Below are 20,168 nucleotides of genomic sequence, written 5' to 3' on the forward strand. Positions count from 1 at the left end.
GCTTCTTCCAAAAAAATGCACCCATGGTGGAGGCTTTCATCGCTACCAAGGTAGTTCGAGCCACCTTCAAATAGGCCTGCGCGCCTGCACAGAGCTGATTAGCTGAGCCCACGCCCTTCCCATCAGCTTTCTCTTCAGATCTCAGCTGGCAAGTGAGCTTACCCAGCCATCACCTACCTCTCCCAGGAAACTGTCATTACTCAAATCTTTTCTTAGTCTAGATAAGTAAGTTCTAGGAAGAGCCCAACAGAAAAAAACCTACTGAACAGGAAAGCTGGTTACAGAATCAGCATGCAGAAGGCTTGGGAATGGTCCAGAATATCCATTGGAAGCTGTAGGACTCTAATAGAAAAGAAGAAAGGAAGACCTTTGGAGAAATTGGCATGTGGTCCAGACCTAGCAGATTCGGGTGATTGGCAGCACTAGTCTTAGTGGACTCCATTGCTCTCATGGCCAAAGGCATTGGCATCATCTAGAACTTTCCACTTAGGCCAGAAAAAAAAAAGAAGAAGAAGAAGCCTCAAGCCTGTGCTCAATCTTCCTCATGAAGACCAAATCTTGGAAGGTCTTGAACATTCTTAGAAGGGATGTTGGCTATTCCCTTCCCCAGAAGCTTCTCTCTTCCCCAGAAGGGAGGCAACACTTTGAAGACAAAAGGTCCAGGAGAACAGATTGTGGAGCCTTGGGTCATCACCATAGCAACCAGCCCAACAATTCTGCAAGATGCGAGCTCCAAGTTTTAGGTTTCCCTGTTTGTCTTTTTAGCCCGTCACTCTCCAGCATGGCCACTCTGTCTGTTCCTGGCTGGAGACAGCTGTCACTCTTCTTCCCTCTGACCAGCAAGCTGCCTAGCTCTGGGGAAGTGCATCTGCTGGGGATGGAAAGAGATAGGGCTGTTTTGGGGAACACTTGGAAGACCCCAACCCCCATCTCCCTCTTCCCCCATCAGAGCTGAAACCCTGCAGTTTTCCACGTATTGGAACAATTGCTATTTACTCAAAGGCCCTTTTATGGCACAATGGATCAGAGAGAGGTCACAGCTCCAGTCTTTAAATAAAAGAGGTTTTGTCCCTACCCCAGGGTAGCCCATCATATCCCAACAATGGGTGCCAAAGGTCAGTGATGGCAATAGGCCAGAAGACCTCAAACCTCCTGAGAAAGATCAAAATCTGATGCTCTCCCAAGAGCTAATAAGCATGAGGTAGGGTTATAACTCAGTGGTGGAGCACCTGCCTAACACACATGAGGCCCTGAGTTCAACCCCCGCACTACCAAAAAAAAAAAAAAACCTACACACCTACACAAAGCTAATGGCACACATAAAGGATTCACAAATCTTGTCTAAATGTAAACTTGCCTACACTAAAGCCACACCAACATTAGCTCCTCATCACATACTCCACTAAAACATGCCAATTCAGACCATTCTGTCGTATCTGGTATCAGAAAGAGTGAGGATCAAGTTCCCCCTTGATTCCAGAAGTTTTCCCTGACCTCTGCCATTGCAGAAAGATGCCAGCATAGCCAGAGTCTTTGGAACTCATCTGCCAAAAGAGATACAGTGCCCAAACCATCCGGCTGTCTTTACACAGGCAGCCATTCCTCTGGGCCAGAGGTCTTCCTAGGTAGATGAGATGATTGTGGTGATTACACCGAAAATCCCAGAACTTTGGAAACTGAGTCAGGATGTTCAGGAGGTGGAGGCTGGACTAGGCGACTCAGTGAGTTCAAAGCCAACCTAGGCTGTATACTGAAATCCTATCTCAAGCAAACAAATACAGAGGGTGAGGCTGTAGCTCGGTGGTAGAGCACTTGCCTAGCATTCCCAAGACTCAGGTTCAATCCCCAGCACCAGAAAAAGAAAGAAGACAGAGTAGTGATAAAAAGTCTCCACCGCAGACACAGATGTCCAGTCACTGGACCCTCTCCTTTCTACACTTGTACAGAACACGGTTCTTCTCTCACTTCCACACGGCACCTAATTCTACCTGTCTCAAAGATATACCATAAATGGATGGCCGGGGAGGCAGACACAATCACAGAGCAATGTGAAGATAGTAACAGAAACTGGTGCCCACCATCCCTGTATCTCTGAAGACCTCTCTAACTGAATCAAACTTGGGGACACGATGAAGAAATGTCAGAAGACACTACCCTTAGCGATGGACAGAGCAGGTGTGCGTTAGCTAGTGAAAGATGGGGGAGCTTGTGCCTCCAGCCTTCTTTCCCAACTCTTCCCCTCTCCCTCCCGCTGAGAATCATCCTTATCTAGTCCTTGCTACAGTGTGGGCTGCTGATGCCTTAGGATGTCTCCCACCTGGCCCACCCTTGCTCCTGTCCAGACAGGAGGGTTTTATAAGAATTTCTGTAAAGGACTCCTAAGAATTGCATATCTTCTGAAAACAAGCAGAAATATAGATTAGGTGTTCTGAAAATCACACAAAGTGTGAACCCACTTTTCACATTTCTCTTCTCAGTCCACAATCCCAGACAGAAAAAAAAGTTTACTCCCTTGAATAATCATCTCTGCTGCCTAGAGAGCCAGGCTAAGCATTGCCCAAAGGCACACATATTCAAAAACACAAGAAGCCACGGAGGGGTTGCTGTAGATAATCCCGTGGCTCTGCTGGCTGGGGCCATTTCCAGAGCAGGGAAGCAAGGTGCTACTACCATCTGCAGCTCCCAAGTTCAACACCAAGAACCCTGGGCATCTAGTAGAAACGGGGCAAAGACTCAGGAGATAGGTCCCTTTCCACGTGCCCACATTCTCCTAGGCAGATCTCAGAGCAGCTCCTAGGACCATGCAGCTCACCCCTCATAGGGCTCCTCTGGATCCCCACTTGAAAAGGAACACGTGGAGAAATACAAAAGCCACACGTCCCATCCTGTGCTACCAATCAATGCCTTATACCTGTACAAGCTGATACATGCGTTTCGTTTTGATTTAATGGAACACTCTGACGAGAGCTAACAATATAAAGGAAGGTTGTCAAGAGTCACTGAAAGAACCGGGAAGGATCATTCTTCCGAGACTTAAAGGTGTTCTTTGCCTATGTCGAGAACTGAGTGAGAGTCACCGCATTCCACTGGGGACAGGAGTTTGGGTCGGTATTCTCCCTGCCTGAAAGTGTTCTCCTTCACGCCTGCATTCTTGAAGCTCACAGGATGTGACAGGACTCAGGGACAGTCTCCCACACCAGTGGGATCCACAGGCTCCACAAACCGGGTTCTGCTCCTTCCTGCCAGACGTCAGTACTTCGCCCCAGGCTTCTGGGAATTCAGTACCCTCCTGTGGGACTTGGCATCTCTGAAGCCAACAGAGTACCTTTTACTACAGGCAACTGAGATTTCTAAATTCAGTCATCCAGGTCTGCCCACAGCAATTTTAGCAAGCACCTCCAATAGAAACAAGAAATGACACCGATTAAGCAGAATTATTAGGGTATAATAGAGCCATTCCCTAGCTCAGTGCCTTTCTGCCTATCTAAGCCCCCCTCCTGCCAGGTTTCCCCTTAAATTGGGACTGAGAGCAGTCAATTAAAGGTATGCATCCCTCTGCCTTTATTATGTGTTTGAGAGCTGTCTTATTAAATTGAAATCAAATGCACATCTAGGGGAAAGTTCACTTTAATACCAACTCCCAGCAAAACACTCAGAGACATGTACAATGATGGAGACTGACGTGTTGCCAAGCAACAGAGATGAAGTAGACATGGAGCTAAAGGAAAGGGTTTCCTAAAAGGGTTGGCTAAGCTTGAGGGTTCAGATCTTCCCAAATCTTGCCTGAATTTTTTGTGGTTATCTCCTGTCCCAGAAAATACGATGAGGAGGGAGGTGATCTAATTAGAAGGTCGACACAACCACAGATGGTTTTCTATACACACAAACACACATACACATTCCCCTTGCCCCTCGGGAATGTTGTGAACTCCGCCAATGAAAACAAGCAATTTCCAACGTGAATGCTGAGGAGGGGGTGGGGCCGAGTGTATGTGTGTTAATTTGCTGCTGTGTCAATGGTCTCCAGCCTCTTGACTCACTTTCCTTTTCCCCCTCCCCTCCTTTCCCACCTCCTCCTCTAGGACAAAACAAGTGCTCTGAGCCTCAGCAATGTGGCAGGTGTATTCTACATCCTGATCGGAGGGCTGGGACTGGCCATGCTGGTTGCCTTAATCGAGTTCTGCTACAAATCCCGCAGCGAGTCGAAACGGATGAAGGTGGCCTCGTCTTCCTGGGTCTTTTCTCCTACCCTGTCCCAAGTGGCACAGCGGGGTTTCCTGAGAGGATTCTTGCTCAGAGGAGTAGGAACGAATAGGTTGAGGTCATCCAGGGAGCAGAGCAGCAGCGGGAAGAAACTGAAAGAGAAGTGGGGAGCCAGAAACAAGGGAAGAGATGGGGTGAATCTGGAGATTACTTTGCCCAAAATAGCAAGTGCATTTTTCCAGAGACAGGTCAAATAGGTTGGTGAGGTTAGAGGTCAGGATTCCGGCAGCAAAGTTATGCCCAATAGAACAGCTCCCCAGAGAGGGAAGGCATGGCTACCCAGTTCTCCATGCTGACTTTGCCATACTTGGTGAGTTGGGTCCAATTTTAGCTTCTGTATTATATGGGCTAGCATTGGCAGAAAAAAAATCATCCACCGAGAAAGCTAAGCAGATTAGCTCAATAATGCAAACCACACCGAACCCAGCTGACGGCAGCAGAGGCAGGGAAGAGTGAGAGAGGATTGAAGAGTTGCCAGTAGAAACATGAAAACTTCATGGGAGAGGAAGAAGAGCAGGCTCATCTTATGGAGTCCCAAAGAACACAGCGAAAGCAATGATTGCAGGCAACTGAGAGTAGATGTGAATAGAAAATGCAAAACCCATTTTTTTCTAACAGAGGAGCACAGGGACCATCCCAGTGAATAGGGAACTCACCATCTCCAGTGCTGTGTGAGAAGGGGCAAGTGGCTCTTAGCAAAGATGGAGATGAAAGCATCCCAGGGAAGCCGGGGGTTGACACCATTGCACAGCCCTCCGCTGCATCTTTAGCCCTAGTGAGGAAACATGTACGGAAGGCAGTCATGTGAACAGTACCACAAGGAAGCAGAGAACTCAGGTGTCAACTGTGACCTTCAAACCTTTGAATTTCAACAAGAAATGGATACAAAAAAGTGCTCAGGGGATGGCTCATATGGTAAAGTGCCTGCCACACAAATATGAGAAGTCAAGTTCAGAGTCTCAGCACCCACATCAAAACAGGGTACACCTATGTACCATAGGCACACCTGTGACCCCACCACTGGAGAAAGGAAGGAAAAAACAGAGGGACCCCTGAACTTCATTGGTCAGACAGCCTACCCAGATCCACAAGGTCTAGGTTCAGTGAGAGAGCCTGTATATAAATAAATCAAATAACCAATCAATAAATAAGCCAAAGGGGAAATTGAGAAAGACTTCCAATGTTAACCTCCAACACACACACACACACATACACATACACAGGTACATACACCACATATACATACACACAGGTACATACACCACACACACATGCACACACACAGATACACACATACCACACACACAGATACACACACAGAGGTCCATACACCACACACACAGGTACACACACACCACTCACAGAGGTCCATACACCACACACACAGGTACACACACACCACACACAGAGGTCCATACACCACTCACAGAGGTCCATACACCACACACACACACATAAAGAAAGGAAAGATGTGCTTCAGGCAGTAAAGCTATAGGAACGTAGAGGAAGGAGAATTGGAGGAAGCTGGTGGAAACAGCAGGAATTAAGAACAAACATTCTTTAGACTAAGAAGGGAAGAGAAATGTGTTCACTGTGGGCTTCACACCAGCAGGTATCTTGGCCTGAGCTCTCTCTTTGGCTTGACTAGATGAATAAGATTTATTCCTGGGGTTTGTTCTCCTGTAATGTGCCCTAAAGGCCCCCTTCATCAATATTCAATTCCTCCTGAGTGGAACATATACATCACTGAACCGCTAGCACAGGCCCTGCCCAGCCTCTCCCCACCTCGTCTATGATCCTTCCTGGGCCAGTCCTAGGGAGGACATCTCTAGCCAGTCCTTCCTTGAAAACTCGGTGTTCAGTTCTGTAGGAGAGGAACGAAGGCAGGAAAAGGGGGCTCCACATCCTAGTTTCCGAGACCTTCTGCCTTGGCATTCAGCATTCCCACGTCACAGTCCCAGCTGCTTCCCCGCTATCAATCTGCTTCCCTCCTCCTGCCACGTCCCAGGCCCTGAGTGTTCTGTGCAAGCGGATCCTTCACCCTGTCTTCTATCTCATGAGGCTCATTTTAAAAGCCACAGTGTGGGACCAGGAACAGTGGAAGTCTGGACGTGTGACCGCATTTGTCTAGAGAACCTAAGCGCCCCTCGCTCTCCCCTTGACATCCCGTTGGCAAAGGCAGATCCCAGCACAGTTACTGACTTTAGATCTTAAACCCTCCATGACTTTTATGGGATGTGGCAAGGAGCCCTGGGTCCTAAACAAAGCTTTCTTTGCCAATTCCATCCAGAACACAAACCTCCCAACAATCCCTGCTATCATTCAAAGAGAGGAAACAACTGTTCAAGCAGCAAAGCGGGACCCAGGCCAGGAGCTAGACCAGCCATGCTCTTTGCAATCCTCCACCCCTTCCCCATGGACCAGAGGCCCAGAGTGTATACTGGCCGGTTCTCAAACGTTCTTTCTCATGGTGCCCCAGGACACGGTGTCCAGTGGAGATCTGTGAGCTGAGAGCCTGGCATGGGTCCATCTGTTCTGTTTCTTAACTCTGTCAGCTTGGCCAAGTTTTAATTACCCTCTGATCCTTATTTTTATTGTAAAAATGGGGACAGAGATACAGTATATACTTCATAAATTTGAAGTGAGGATATGAAATAATAGATTAAAGGATTGGCAGGAGGCCTACATCCCAGTAAGCTCTCAATAAAAAAATAAGAGCCGTGATCACGAGCATATATGATAACAGCCATTATTAAGGCAGCTACAGCTTCCTTCAAGCCTTCTTTTATTAATATTTATTTATTAACATGTAATTTTATTAATTACATGTACTAGATCTTTTGAGCCAAGCAGGCCATAAGTCCTTAAAGAATGGGTTATGGCTATAGGGTAAGTATGTTTAGTAAAGTTAATATAGAATTGTGTCCGGGAGAGAAAAATCTCTTGAAGTAAAGGAAGAGGCATGAGAAAGAGAGTTAGTTGCTCATAGGTTAAGCAATGCAGCACACCCCCAAGGTGTGTGTCCCCCAACGTGAGTTTGGTCTCATCTTTGGGTGTTCATCAACCATGATGTGGTTTGGCATCCACCAAGCAGAAAACTATTTAAATGTCCAGTTTTCCTCTAGGTTTCTGGTGATTTCCACTATGCAGGTAACTAACTAGAGGCTGGATTTCAAACTGAGACCCTGTTGGCCAGCCCCACTGAAGGCACACTGCAGTCTTAGATGGCAAGAGTTCTCTGCTGAGGCCCCGGAGTCATAGTACCAAGTCTTAGAGACATTCTCCCATCTTCACACTTCCCTACACAGTGCAGTTGTTGAATTTCTCAGAAGCTGTCAGGGTCCCCCAAAAGCGCTAACCCAGACTCTACACCCCAGTGCCCTTTAATCAGTTCCGTCCATTGTCGTGACTTCTGCATGAAACACCAGGACTCCTAATAGAACTTTCCATCTTTCCGCTTCAAGGGAGCTATTTTCTTTATTAATCTAGTGGGCCCTTCATTTCTGAAGCTCCATCAATTCCTCTCTGATCTAGAAGAGATAAGTGGAAGGCCCTCCAGCCACTCCTCGGGCTTCAGAATGAGCTGCTTTGCTTTTCCAAAAAGCAATTAGCTCTGTTCAGAAGTATAGCCCACAGCCCTACACCGGGATGCAGATAGAAGCGACAGGGCCTTTGAAAATCCCTTCCACCCTATGTCTTTCCTTGGTCACACTGTTTCCCACTCTTAAAGCCGGGAACCCCTAAATCAGCTCAGGCTCACATCTCCCAGGACTCAGAAGTTCAAAGAGACCTTCTCTAGTCACATGCGAGGGAAGGACGAGGAAGAAGAAAAAAAGTAAGTGAGCACAGAGGGAGAAAGGGCAGGGAGAGGTTAAAGAGGGGAGGGAAGGCTGGGAGCGTTCATACCAAGGGATTAGCTCCACATTTTCACCAGTCAAGCATGTATTCCTGAGAATCTGCAACCTAATAAAAAGTGAGGCTTGGGGAAGGTCACACAAGCCAGGAGCTAGAATGACGGGAATTAGTGAGCAAAGCCTCCATAAAGCCCAGGCCCTTGGTGTTAGCCAAGATGCTTCTAAACTTCTCGCTCTCCCTTCTTCCAGCTATTAATTTATTTTTTGCACTCTTTCCTTATGTCCTTTAAGTGCCAGACATAGTGCTGGTCACAGAGACAAACCAAATGCATCTTCCTGCTCAGACTGTGTCACTTAGGCAACCTTCAGCGCGGGATCTCAACTGAGCCTTCTTGACACTCTTTGCCCTTTGATGTGTTATGGGCAGGACACGTGTGTCACAGGGGAAGAGTGGGGACAATGCTCAGCAAGGAGATGCAACCAGGAACCACCCAGACACAGATCTTGGGGTTTTTCGGGGAAGGCAGACAGTTAATGAACTTTGACCTGCTAGAGAGTGCCGGTGACGAAATGCCCGGGACCTTCCCTTAATGAGAGGACCGAGAGCAGGGAGTCACAGGCGTCTCTGGAAAAGTATCATTGTTTAACCGGCAAGGACTGAATGAGCCAAGGTCAGAGAGCTGTCAGCAAAGGATGACCAGGGTTAGAGACCCAGACACTAAAACTCTTGCCTAGAAACGTCTGGAAACCAGTAAGACTTGGACAGAGAAATTAGCGGTGTAGAAGCTGGAGACTCAGACAAGGACTTCAGGTAGCCCATGACCTCCTACTGTAACTTAAACCTTCATAAACAAAACCTCACCTAGGGCACCTTTTGAACCGAATAGCGCCTTCGAGCCTCAGAACTTCTCCTCTGCCAGGGAGAACAGAGTAGAATCTTAGTCCTTGGCTGACACTAAGTAAAGTCAAGACCTTTGTCATTTCCTACTTTGCTCTCAGGGGAAATTAATCCCCAGCCTCCCCAATGGCCAGGAGAGCAGCTGACCTTTTAAAATTGTGTGTGGCTGTGCCAGCCCATGGTACGCTTAAATCACAGCAATTTAGGGTCTGTACACTTGCCTAGAATTCATGAGCAGCTGAGAGGCTGGACACAGAGGAAGCATCTGCTACAGTTGGTGCTTAACCACTTCTTTCCACACATGCTCAGTGGAGTCGTTAATGAAAACTGTGCTTTCCTTGGGATAGTCTCTGGTATCCAGAGGCTGGGCACAGTTCTCCTAGCAAACCAAGGGACTTGGGGGTAGAATGCAGTCACCATCGCAGAACGGAGTCTCAGGTCTCAGGAGAACCACACTAGGGGACATTGTAGCTGGACTTGTCATTCACTCTTCTCTCCCTGAGCCTCAGTTTCAGAACCACAGCTTTAAGGATGTGTGCTTGAGAAGAGCTGGTGAGGGAGGGGCAGCAGAGAGCCACCCTCTCGAAGGCAAGGGCAGGCATGTTATTAATGATAGTTATTTAGCTTTAGGGGAGTGTAAGAACCCATAGTGAATAGGTCATCTACTTTGTCACTGTCTCAGATGACTATCGTCTTAAAGCAATCATGCCAAACAAATTGGTCTCAGATTTTGGTAGCCTCTGGTATCAAATGCATCATTAACCTTGTTCTTCATCAATTTATAATTTATTAACTTTTTAGTGAGATATTACAGAAATGTCTGAGACTTTGAGAAAGACAATCCAAGATAATCTATGAGAGCTTTAACTTGTTTTCTTGTTACAGTTTTTTAAGTTAAAGGAACAGGGTCGGTGGGGCTGGAGAGTTAGCCCGGCTGATAAGGGCCTGCTGTATAAGCGTGGGGAGCTAAATTCAATCCCCAGCACACATGTAGGAAAGCTGGCTGGGATGGCACATGCTTTAATCTCAGAGCCGAGGAAGCAGAGATAGGAGATTCCTCTGGCTTACCGGTCACCAGCCTGTGGTCTTTACGGTCGCTTGTGTGCCGGTGCAGATGCACACACACACACACACACACACACACACACACACACATATGCACACATACAGAGAGAGAGAGAGAGAGAGAGGGAGGGAGGGAGAATTTTTGGATTCCAATCTACGCTCTAGAAAGTTCTATATGTTTTTCTACTGATACAATTAAAATGTTTTTCTCCTTTCAACCTTTTTTCGGTAAGAACCAGTAATCATTAATTTTTCCTGTTCTCAGCTCAGTTTTCCCCTGTGTAGCATCATGGTTGTATTTATTTGGCCTTTGACTCAAAAGAATGCAATCCAAATCACACTTCCTCTTCAGTGGAGGAATGCCAGGGGCGGATGTAAATAAACTTAAGTCCAGGGTTTGAGGAAGAGACAGAACCAGCGTGGGCAGAACATCATATGGGGGAAGTCTATCTGAATCATAGATTTTATTTTTTAGAATATCTCTCATTTATTCTTTGATAATTTTATACATGAATACAATATGTCTTGATCAGATCCACCTCCAGCTCACCCCATCCCTCCTTTGGATACCAACCAACACATCTCCCGCCTACCTTCATGTTCTCTTCCCTTGTTTTGTTTTTGTTCTTATTTTGGGAACACAGTGAGTCCAATCAGTGCTGCTTGATGGGATGCTGCATGATCTTGTTGGCTTGATAAGGTACAGAGTCTTGTCCCACCGCGGTGAGCACACTAGTGCAGTGGCCATGTTGTGTCCAGAAGACAGCACCTCACAGCACTCCGTCCCATCCTCCAGCTCTTGCCTTCGGTCTCCTCCCTCATTTGTGATGTGCACTGACCCTTTAGGAGGACAGATTTATATAGACATCCCATGTACAGCTGGGCATTCTGAGTCACTTAGTCTCAGCATTTTGACCAATAGTGAGTCTCTGCATTAACTGTTAACTACTGCAAAAAAAATTATCTGGATGAAGTTAAGAATACCACTGATCTATGGGTATAAACACAATCATTGAAAAGGTAGTTTTACATGTCTAACAGGGACCCCCTAGGATCTAGAACCATAGACTTCTGCCTGGATTTACAGTATCAGGCATGGGTTAAATTCTGTGAAGCAGGACTCAGATAAAATTAGAAAGTGGTTGGTTACCCCATAACCATCCTGTCACCATTGCAACAAGAGACAGATCTTGTCTGGCAAGTCAGTTTTGTAGCATTCAGGGTTTGCCACCAAGTAAGTCCATTGGTACCAAGAAAAAATAGTACATCAGATTGTTTATGTCCATCTAGCTACAAGAGACAGAATGAGTGATCTGGGTCACAGCAACAGCATCCAGGTATTTTTGAAAAGACTAATTTTTTCTTAAGTAAATTCAAAAATATCTTATAAAAAGCTATCTGTACAATGGCCAGTCAGGATAGCCATGGGCTGTGAAGGCATGGCCCTGCACTCCCCAGGATGTGAGCTTTCTCTAAGGGGACAAAACTTACATATAAGAGAATTTTTGATTCACACACATTAAGTGAAAGCCTAGGCCGTTGGCTGAGGTGAGGAGAGACTTCAGGAAGAAAGATGCTAAGCAGAAGAGAACAAACTCTGAAGAATGTGGAAGGTTGGCCTCAGCAGAGGAAGTCTGACAACCACAGGCAACTCTTCTCATAACGTTGATTCCTATCGTGAAACTAAACCTCAGCCCTAAGATTCTATGAACTCGGAAGTGGATGGGAAGGGAGAGGGTAGTCTTCATGGCACAGAGCTCCTCCTCCAGAGGAATTTGAACAGAACAACGCTTCCTCTCGACCTACTCAAATGTCCCACTTGACAGCTCTGTTGCTGGGGTGACCCTTGAGTCCTTCCCAGATCTAGAATTCCAGCAGGCTAGAATCCACAAGGTGGGCAACACTGAGTCGACGCATCGGTCTAGACCTGCAAGTTGTCTGGGCTGACAGGAAGGAGCTCACACAGAGACAAAGGCTTTTAAAGATTCAGTCTCACTCTTTCCTCCACATGACCCTTGCTGGCTACATTTCGTGAATCATCTGATTCAAATGACTCCTAAGTACCCTTGTCGTGTGGAGCTAGGAGTTTCTTTTTCAGAAGATCATTAGAACCCAGCAGTAACCACTCTCCCATCAATTTTTAAAGCATTTTCTGTGCAGTAGTGTCTCTCTTAGTAGATAGAGGTAGAGAGGGGGGCAGAGGCAGAAAAAGAGGAAGAGGATGGGGGGAGAAGAGGAGGGAGAAGGAAAGGAGCTGAAGAAGAGGATAAGGGAGGGAAGAATGCAGAGAAAAAAGAGGGAAGGAGGGAGACTGTAGCTGCCTAGACAGTTCCATGTTCTAGACATTAAGGTTTAAAATTTCTAAAAAATACCAAAGACAGGAACCCAATCACAGAATCAAGCTTAGGTATCAGGATGCAAACCCTAAGGTCCACTGCCAACAGCTCCAGGGAAATGCCCCATCTGCAGGAGTCACAGGATGCAGTAACTTAAGGCTATGGGAAGGTGATATGTACAATGGGATTGAAATGATCGTGTGCCAAAGAGTGCAAGGATGCATGCCCAAGGCCACTGTCTGTGTAATGCACACTAACCATTAGCACGGACAACCTCTGCATATAGACTGGCACATCAGATTGGGGCTACTAACCTGGGGTTTCTAGAGTGTTAGCATCCCAGGTCAGAAAAGGACTTAGCATGCTAGAAAAGAAATAAGAATTACCAAGAACTGCCCACAGCCCTGTTTTTTTTTCCCTCAGGCATGGGGAGGAAGGTTGGGGGATAGTTTCAATGCCATCTTGACTCATTCTTCTTTGCCAGTCATTGCCAAGGACCCGGGGAAGAACCCCCTGTCCTCCTGAAAAGGGTTTCTGTTTGATCCCACAGCAATCCATCAATGAAGCCATACGGACATCGACCCTCCCCAGGAACAGTGGGGCAGGAGCCAGTGGAGGAGGCGGCAGCGGGGAGAATGGCCGGGTGGTCAGCCAGGACTTCGCCAAGTCCATGCAATCCATTCCCTGCATGAGTCACAGTTCAGGGATGCCCTTGGGAGCCACAGGATTGTAACTGGAGCAGACAGTAACCCCTTGGGGAGCAGGCTCAGGCTCCCCCAGTCCCATCCCAAGCCCTTCAGTGCCAAAAATAACAGCAAAATGAAACACCACCTCCAACCACCGTGACCATATGGAGGACAATTCAGCCAATGTCCCTGAAGAAAAAAAAAGCAAAACAAAAACAAAAAACTCCACTAGGCCATTCCTTTCCTTTGGGGATTGTTTTTCACCCTTTGCCATTTGCTGAGTGAAGATGGTAACTAGCTCTATGCTGCAATAATGGGAGAAACCCTGTCCGATGAAGTCTAACGTCTCTGAGAATGGAGTCCCTGGAATATTAAGGAAGAAATCAAACTGTTTAATTTTAATTCAGTTGTTAATGTGTCTTAGTGTGTGCAGTTATTTTCTTACTAATATCCACGGTTTGCAGGCTCTGTTAGACCCTTTTGCTTCTTCTTATCCCCCGCCCCCTACCCCTCCCTATCACTCTTCAGTTTCCAGATTGAAGACTCATGATTGGTTCCACCTTACAAGCAAGGAAAGGAATATGTGACCTTCAAACTCAGTGTGGGAGCTCTTTAGACCGTCCATCCCTTGGATGGAGACAGACACTACTGGAGAAGGAGACTGCCTTCCCCAGACAGAATACTACCTAAATGCTGGTTCACCGGAGAACAGCCATGAAAAGCATCTCAGATAGGGCGTGGAAAGAGGCTGGGCAGTGTGTAAGCAGAAGAGGACTTGGGAAGTTTCTTCCTGTTGCTTGGAAGAGGCTTCCTCTAATGCTCAAGGGCCGTAGAGTACCGGTATGGTACATCTATTTACAAAGTCTATCTGAGCCCCAAAAGATGTGTTCTGTGATGTTCAGGCTCAAAGGCAGTGTGGTGGCTGAAGGGCAATTGGTCTCCTGAACCTGGTAAAGCTTTGCAAAGAGCTGGCAGCAAGGGAAGTGTCACACATGATTCTTGCCTTTCCTTTGCTTGGCATCTAGACTGAAGCCCCATGATGGAGTATAGGACTCTCTGTGGAGCCTCTGACATAAAGGGAAATGCTGTCCAAGCTATGTGCAAAGGAAAGGTGACTGGGAATTATGTGTCTAGCCAAGCGCCTGCCACAGAGCCTTCTGTGTCACTTCCTGTCCTAGGTTCGAGAGACCAAATATGAAGTTGTGAGTTACGTCAAAGCAGAGAACTGGGGGTTTGTGTTAATAGCGTATTGTTTTAGCATGTGATCAGATCTTAAGAAAGACAGCAAAGCCTGAATTATTTTGAGAGACAGGGAGACGAGCTAAGTTGCTAAGGATATTAGGCGACCTTAAGATGCCTGAGCCCACTAACACCAGGAGACTAACTTATTCCCTGGCTCAGACAGAGGAAGGACATTGTATTACAATGGCCAGAACCTTTACACCCATGAATGCAATGACCAAGGTGAAGGACAGCCAGACAGGACAAGTGAACAAGAGTCACTGAGAGGAGCTAGGCAGCCGAACCTTTGGGTGGAAGTGGAAGTCCCTGGCACGCAGCTTTGTGGAGCCCTCCACTCTTTCTTGGTACACTTGACTGCCACCTCTTCTGCAATCACTCCCAGGAGCATGCTCCAGTGAGTGCCATGTGCCACTAGCTTATACTAATGACCATTTCTGGCTGGTTCTCCTCCTCTCTGTCTCCGTCCAATCTTCCCTATTAAGGGTTATCATTAGCAGTGGACAAGCTGAAGATTTTGGAGCCTCCCCAGAGTTCAGGGCAGGAGAACTGGCTTCCTTTGTGGATGCTCTCAGTGGACAACCAGTATCTCTGTGTCTCTCTCACTCTCTCTTCATCAGCCACAGCGAAGAAAGATCCCAGAATCAACCCTTCACCCCATTGGTCGATTTCTCCGGTGTTAACATGGGCATGGCATGTAAAGCAATGTCCTGGGGATAAATGGTCACCTTTTGTTTCTGCCAGCTAACATCCTCCCAGCCTCCTGCCTATCACTGTAGACTCTTGCGTGACCTGCTGCTGGGGAGTCTGCACCCAGGAAGAGATGGATCTAAACTCCACCATCAGCTGTTCAGAGACCTTTTGCCTAAGGCCTGAGAAAATACTCTCTGGCCCCTGAGCCTACTGGTTGGCTAGAGAAAGACTGTGCTGGAAATGAGGGTCTGTGCTGGGAGGAGTCCATGACTTTCGAGACGATGCTTCTCACCAAGGGATGCGTGGAGTGGAAGAAGAAACAAGAAGTGAGAAAGAAGTTACCTTGTATTCTGTATTTTTACTACACTTTTCTTAAAAATGCAACAGTGGGAAAACTCTGAAAGTGACATTTTTCTCAACAGGTATCCATACTTAACAGTTCTGGCTTTCATTAAATTTTGCTCTTTGGTAGCTGGGCCTTTTATTTAACATCTATACTGGTTTTAAACTCTCTTGGCAGATGTGTGAGGGGAAAAAAGCTCTCGTTTGATCAAACACTAAATATTGGGGGGGGAGGTTCCTGTTTTATTTTCAAATAGCCAAGGTTTTTTTTTCTTTTTGGTATTTGCATAAAATGAACAATATCACCAAGAATTAAATCACTGTGGACCCATTATCTACCTTTCATTATTGTTCATTCCATTCTGTGCCATTTCTGAAGCTAGGGTTCCCCAGATTGCTGTTTTCTTATTCTTTAGCCTAAGACTAGCAGTTTTTAACTTCACCTCTCTTCCCTTATTCGGGAGCTGGAACCTGGGACCTTGTGCACGCTAGGCAAGCATATGGCCACCATGCTAAGCCCACAAACTCCTCAGAATCATTTTAGAACTTTGTAAATGATTCATCAAGATAGGATTTTTACATGTATTTATTCATATACATGTACGTGCATGTGCACATGCTAGAACATGTATGGAGATCAAAGGAAAACGTGCAGGAGTTAGTTCTCTCCTGCTACCACGTGATCCTGAAGATCAAACTCAGATCATCAGGCTTGTCAAGCAAGATCATTATTTACCTACTGCATCACCTTAGCAACCTCGCCTAGGATTTTTCTAAAACAAGGGAAGACAAAGAGTGGTATCTGTCATTTACTGGCCACAGTCCCAAGCTCACAGAGAGCTAGGTTTGACTTGACTCTCTTTCAGACACCCTCAAGCACGAATGTCTGTCTATTGTGTTGTGTACAAAGTCAGGTCAAGAATCAAATGAAAACCAGGCTTCTAGCAGATGATCTTGGTTGTTTGACCCAGAATGCCCTTGTCTGAGTCCGAGAGGTTTCCTTTCCCTCACATGGGAAAGACTCTGTGACAGGATCTCACTGCACTGACACTTAGAGATCGAGAACTAAGAACCTCAAGAGGGCTACAGCCGTAGCTCAGAGTCTTGCCAAGCTTGTTTGAGGCCCTGAGTTCAATACCCATTATCCCCCCCACATACCAAAAAAATGGAATATATGGAAGAAAGGAAGGCAGTACAGAAAGAGGAGAGAGGGGGTAGGGGGAAAAGAAAGAGAGGCAAGAAGGGAGGGAAGGAGACAGGAAGGGAGGGAGGGAGGGAGGGAGGGAGGGAGGGAGGGAGGGGCAAAGAAAGGAAAGAAAAGCAACAACAAGTATATGTTTTCCTAAATAATTCTGCACAGTAGCAAGGGACTTGGATCTAACCTAATTGCAGGAGGGGTTTAGCAGCAACATTCTTGTAGTAGGAAGGGGATGGAAGGCAGCAGAACAGGCAGGTTTATGTGTTCACCCTGTCTACACTTACCTGCAGCATCTAGGGTGGCCCTGGATGAAGAAGCATCAACTGGCAGGCAGAGAGAACCCATAGCCTTACTGGCAAATACACTGGGTAATGGTAACCTGACTAGAACAGCATGGGTCCTCCTGTAACGAGCACTGACTATGTTAAGCACAGGCTTGACCTTCTATTTCTTGAAGGAATCTGAGACTTCAAGAGCTTGAGTTGCTTGCTCGCAGTCTCACGGTAGGGTCATGTTTTGAACTGTCTGCCTGGACCCCTGAACCCAGTGACTTTATATCCCTAAAGACCCTTTTCATCATTAGCTGGATCATGATGGGTAATGGTCAGGAAAATAGCAAGGAAGCACTTTGGACCTGCCTGTTGTGTCGAAGTAATAAAAATGGAATGGATAGAATTATGCCCACCATTCCCTTGGGAAAGCAGCTATGCCTTGAGCATGGAGAAACCACTTCTCTAGTCAGGATTACAGAAAGGGGAGTGAGAAAAAGCTACACACACACACACACACACACACACACACACACACACGCAGCACACATGCGCATCTGCCTCCCTGCTAAGGCAGAGACCTGGGACCTTGCCCATGCTAAGCAAACACTCTACCACTGAACCATGCCCTCATCCAAAGAGTCTCACTTTTAGTACTTTTAAAACTACTGGTCTATGCAGAGATCGGCATGCATGTCAGAGAGGAAACTGAAGGCCAGGTCCCATGGAGAACTGTTGATTCAGCCTGGTAGTGGATCCTCAGAGCCTTGTATCGGGAAGAAAAGGGAGCGATCCTTACCATCATCCTGCGAGCCACAGGGCAACGGATTTGTATTCTATTAATATTAAAAGTAGCTCTGTACAGTAGAGGGTGCTGCTACTCCCAGCATTAGGCTCAGTTCCTGCTGAGAAGGTCCTACAGGCATGAAGATTGAAACATATACTCCGATTTTCCTTCTGTCTCTATTCCTCAAATTCATAGGCCACTTACATGATGGCCTCTGTGTGCTAAGTAGAAGTTAACAGGGGTGAAAGAGCCAAGATCCGCCTGCACTCTTCCCTGAAGCTTTACACCCCTACTGTTTGAGTTCTCAAGTCAGTAACACCCTGAGAGATGCTAAGATGGGATCAGCAAGGGCCTGCAGAACTGAACACAAATTCCTTTGTATCAAAACTCATCTTAAACAATGGCAGAATGGAAGGTTTGTCCCTTTCTAAGAGTTAATGCTCTAGGAAAGATTTTTTTAGGGGTGCCATTCATGTCTTACTTTACACATAAGAAAGGCAAAGTTTGGGAGATATTACTGTTGGAGTTTTTATTTGATTGGTTGGTTGGTTGATTGGTTGATTGATTGGTTCATTGGTTGATTGGTTGGTTGATTGGTTGCATGCTTGCTTGCTTGCTTGCATGCTTGCTTGGTTCATTTGTTGGTTGTTAGAGGTGGTTTTAAGACAGAACTCATACAGCTCATGCTGGCCTCAAACTCACCCCGTAGCTGACCTTGAACTCCTCAACTTCCTGCCTTCTCTGATCAAGTGCTTAAGGAAACTTGAAGAAATGTCCTGCCCAAGGGGTATCATGGTTAGAAAAACAATACTCAAAGGGACAGTGGCTTAGAATTTGCCATTCCTGATAAGTCCTTCCAGCTCTGCCTCCCACAAGCCTCAATATGTTCATCAATAAAACGGGACGCCCTGTTACAGGAAGTGTGGATTCTCTATTAGTCACCACTGTTCTATCTGGCTCTCTAGTGGAGCACAGGCCATGCATGGGTTCCAAGGACTGTTTACTTCGTGACTTGGGTTGTTCAGTATAATCATCAGTAGTTCCAGATAATTATGGTGTGCAGACAGGATGGGAAGTCCAATTGCCATCCTGGATTATCAAACATGTTCACGAAAAACAACTGAACACCAAGGAGCTCCAAGGCAGGGGTGTTTGTTCATGGCCACACTCAGGACCCTGGCTTCCTGGCACAACCCACTCTGCTGCCCAGCTTCTGCTTCCTTTCTCTGCACACATCTCATACTGGGAGATTGTCTACAGAACCAAGGAACGAGGTTTCTTGTGAAATCCTGGGACATAGATGGAAAGCTGATCAGTACCAGACCTCTGGGTGGTATCTTGTGATGATCTAGGTAGAGTCTCCAAGGAGTAAACACTTGACCTGGATGAGAAATCCCTGGAAATTAAATCTCTGTGGTTCAGGACTGAGAATGGAGCTCAGAGATGAAAGAGAACTCTCTTAGTATCGAGTGTCTGCAAGGCTGGTTGTGCCCAGTGCTGGAAACACAGACACACACACAAACACACACACATGTACACATACAGCTGGGATGCCCCTCAGTTGGTAGATTGCTTACCTAGAATGTACAAGGACCCACATTTGATCTTCAGCACCATACAAACAAGGAATAGTGGTAAATGCCTATAATCCTAGCACTTGGAAAGTAAAGCAAAGTCATCTTTATCTACATAGTAAGTTCAATGCCATCTTGTGCTTTATAAGACCCTTACTCAAAAAAAAAAAAACCTCTTAGTGGTTTTAAGGGACAAAAGGCCATTGTGTTGGCCCTGACACAGGAAAAGGAAGATACGGCTTGAGCTCTAAATGTCCCTATGCTCTTTGGGCATGTTTGAAGCAATGTAACATTCTGCCTGGGATGCTGAGACTCTGAGCTGCACAGATAAGATTATCACAGTAGAGATAAGTCCCAGGAAAAGGCAGGAGGGCAACCTTAGTCAGGTGCATCAGCCTTCAACACAGACAGTGATTTTTCAAACCGGAAAGCTACTACTTGGCTGTTTCCATCACAGACTCTAAATCCTACCACATGTACTTTTAACCTGATTCCCAAGAAATAAGGTCCATTGGCCTCCTCTCCCACGGGGGGGGGGGGGGCAAGCTATGCTAGTGACAATGCGAATCCCTTCTCCTCAATCCCAAATTGGACAAGGAATGGGGACCAGCACTTGCTCAGCACACACACACACACTCACACACACACACACACATAAGATGCTGATGCACCACCTCTGTGCCTTAGCCCTGCAAAGTGGGAACTTAATACCACCAGGAAATGAAGCAGAGACTTGAGATCTATGGTCATGTATCCAGTGGACGGCTCGGCCTGGATTCTAGTCAATTCTCTCTCTAGGGTCACTGTCTTCCCACTTCACTTGAGATTTCCCCATGCTCAAGAAAGCCCCAAACTAAATTTGACAGCTAGGAAGACATATGCCTGTGTGGCTGGTACTGACCTTGACCTGACTGATTCATTCCACCAGCTAAGCCTTGGTGTTCTCACTCATGATGTGAGGGAC

General features: G+C 46.5%; 1 protein-coding gene across 2 annotated transcripts in view; it reads left to right on the plus strand.

Moving 5' to 3' along the window:
* The window catches only part of Gria1 (glutamate ionotropic receptor AMPA type subunit 1), a 309,709-nt gene extending 294,001 nt beyond the window's left edge, over positions 1 to 15,708 (plus strand). For both annotated transcript variants that reach the window (XM_050157644.1, XM_050157643.1), the window contains exons 15-16: positions 4,083 to 4,217; positions 12,946 to 15,708. In XM_050157644.1, coding sequence (XP_050013601.1) covers positions 4,083 to 4,217; positions 12,946 to 13,149 — 339 coding nt within the window. In that variant the 3' untranslated portion in view covers positions 13,150 to 15,708. The remainder of the gene's footprint in view (positions 1 to 4,082; positions 4,218 to 12,945) is intronic.
* The last annotated feature ends 4,460 nt before the right edge of the window (positions 15,709 to 20,168 follow it).

Source organism: Alexandromys fortis, unplaced genomic scaffold (assembly GCF_014885135.2).
Source record: "Alexandromys fortis isolate MF-2015 unplaced genomic scaffold, M_Fortis_MF-2015_v1.1 scaffold_103, whole genome shotgun sequence".
Lineage (NCBI taxonomy): Eukaryota > Metazoa > Chordata > Mammalia > Rodentia > Cricetidae > Alexandromys > Alexandromys fortis.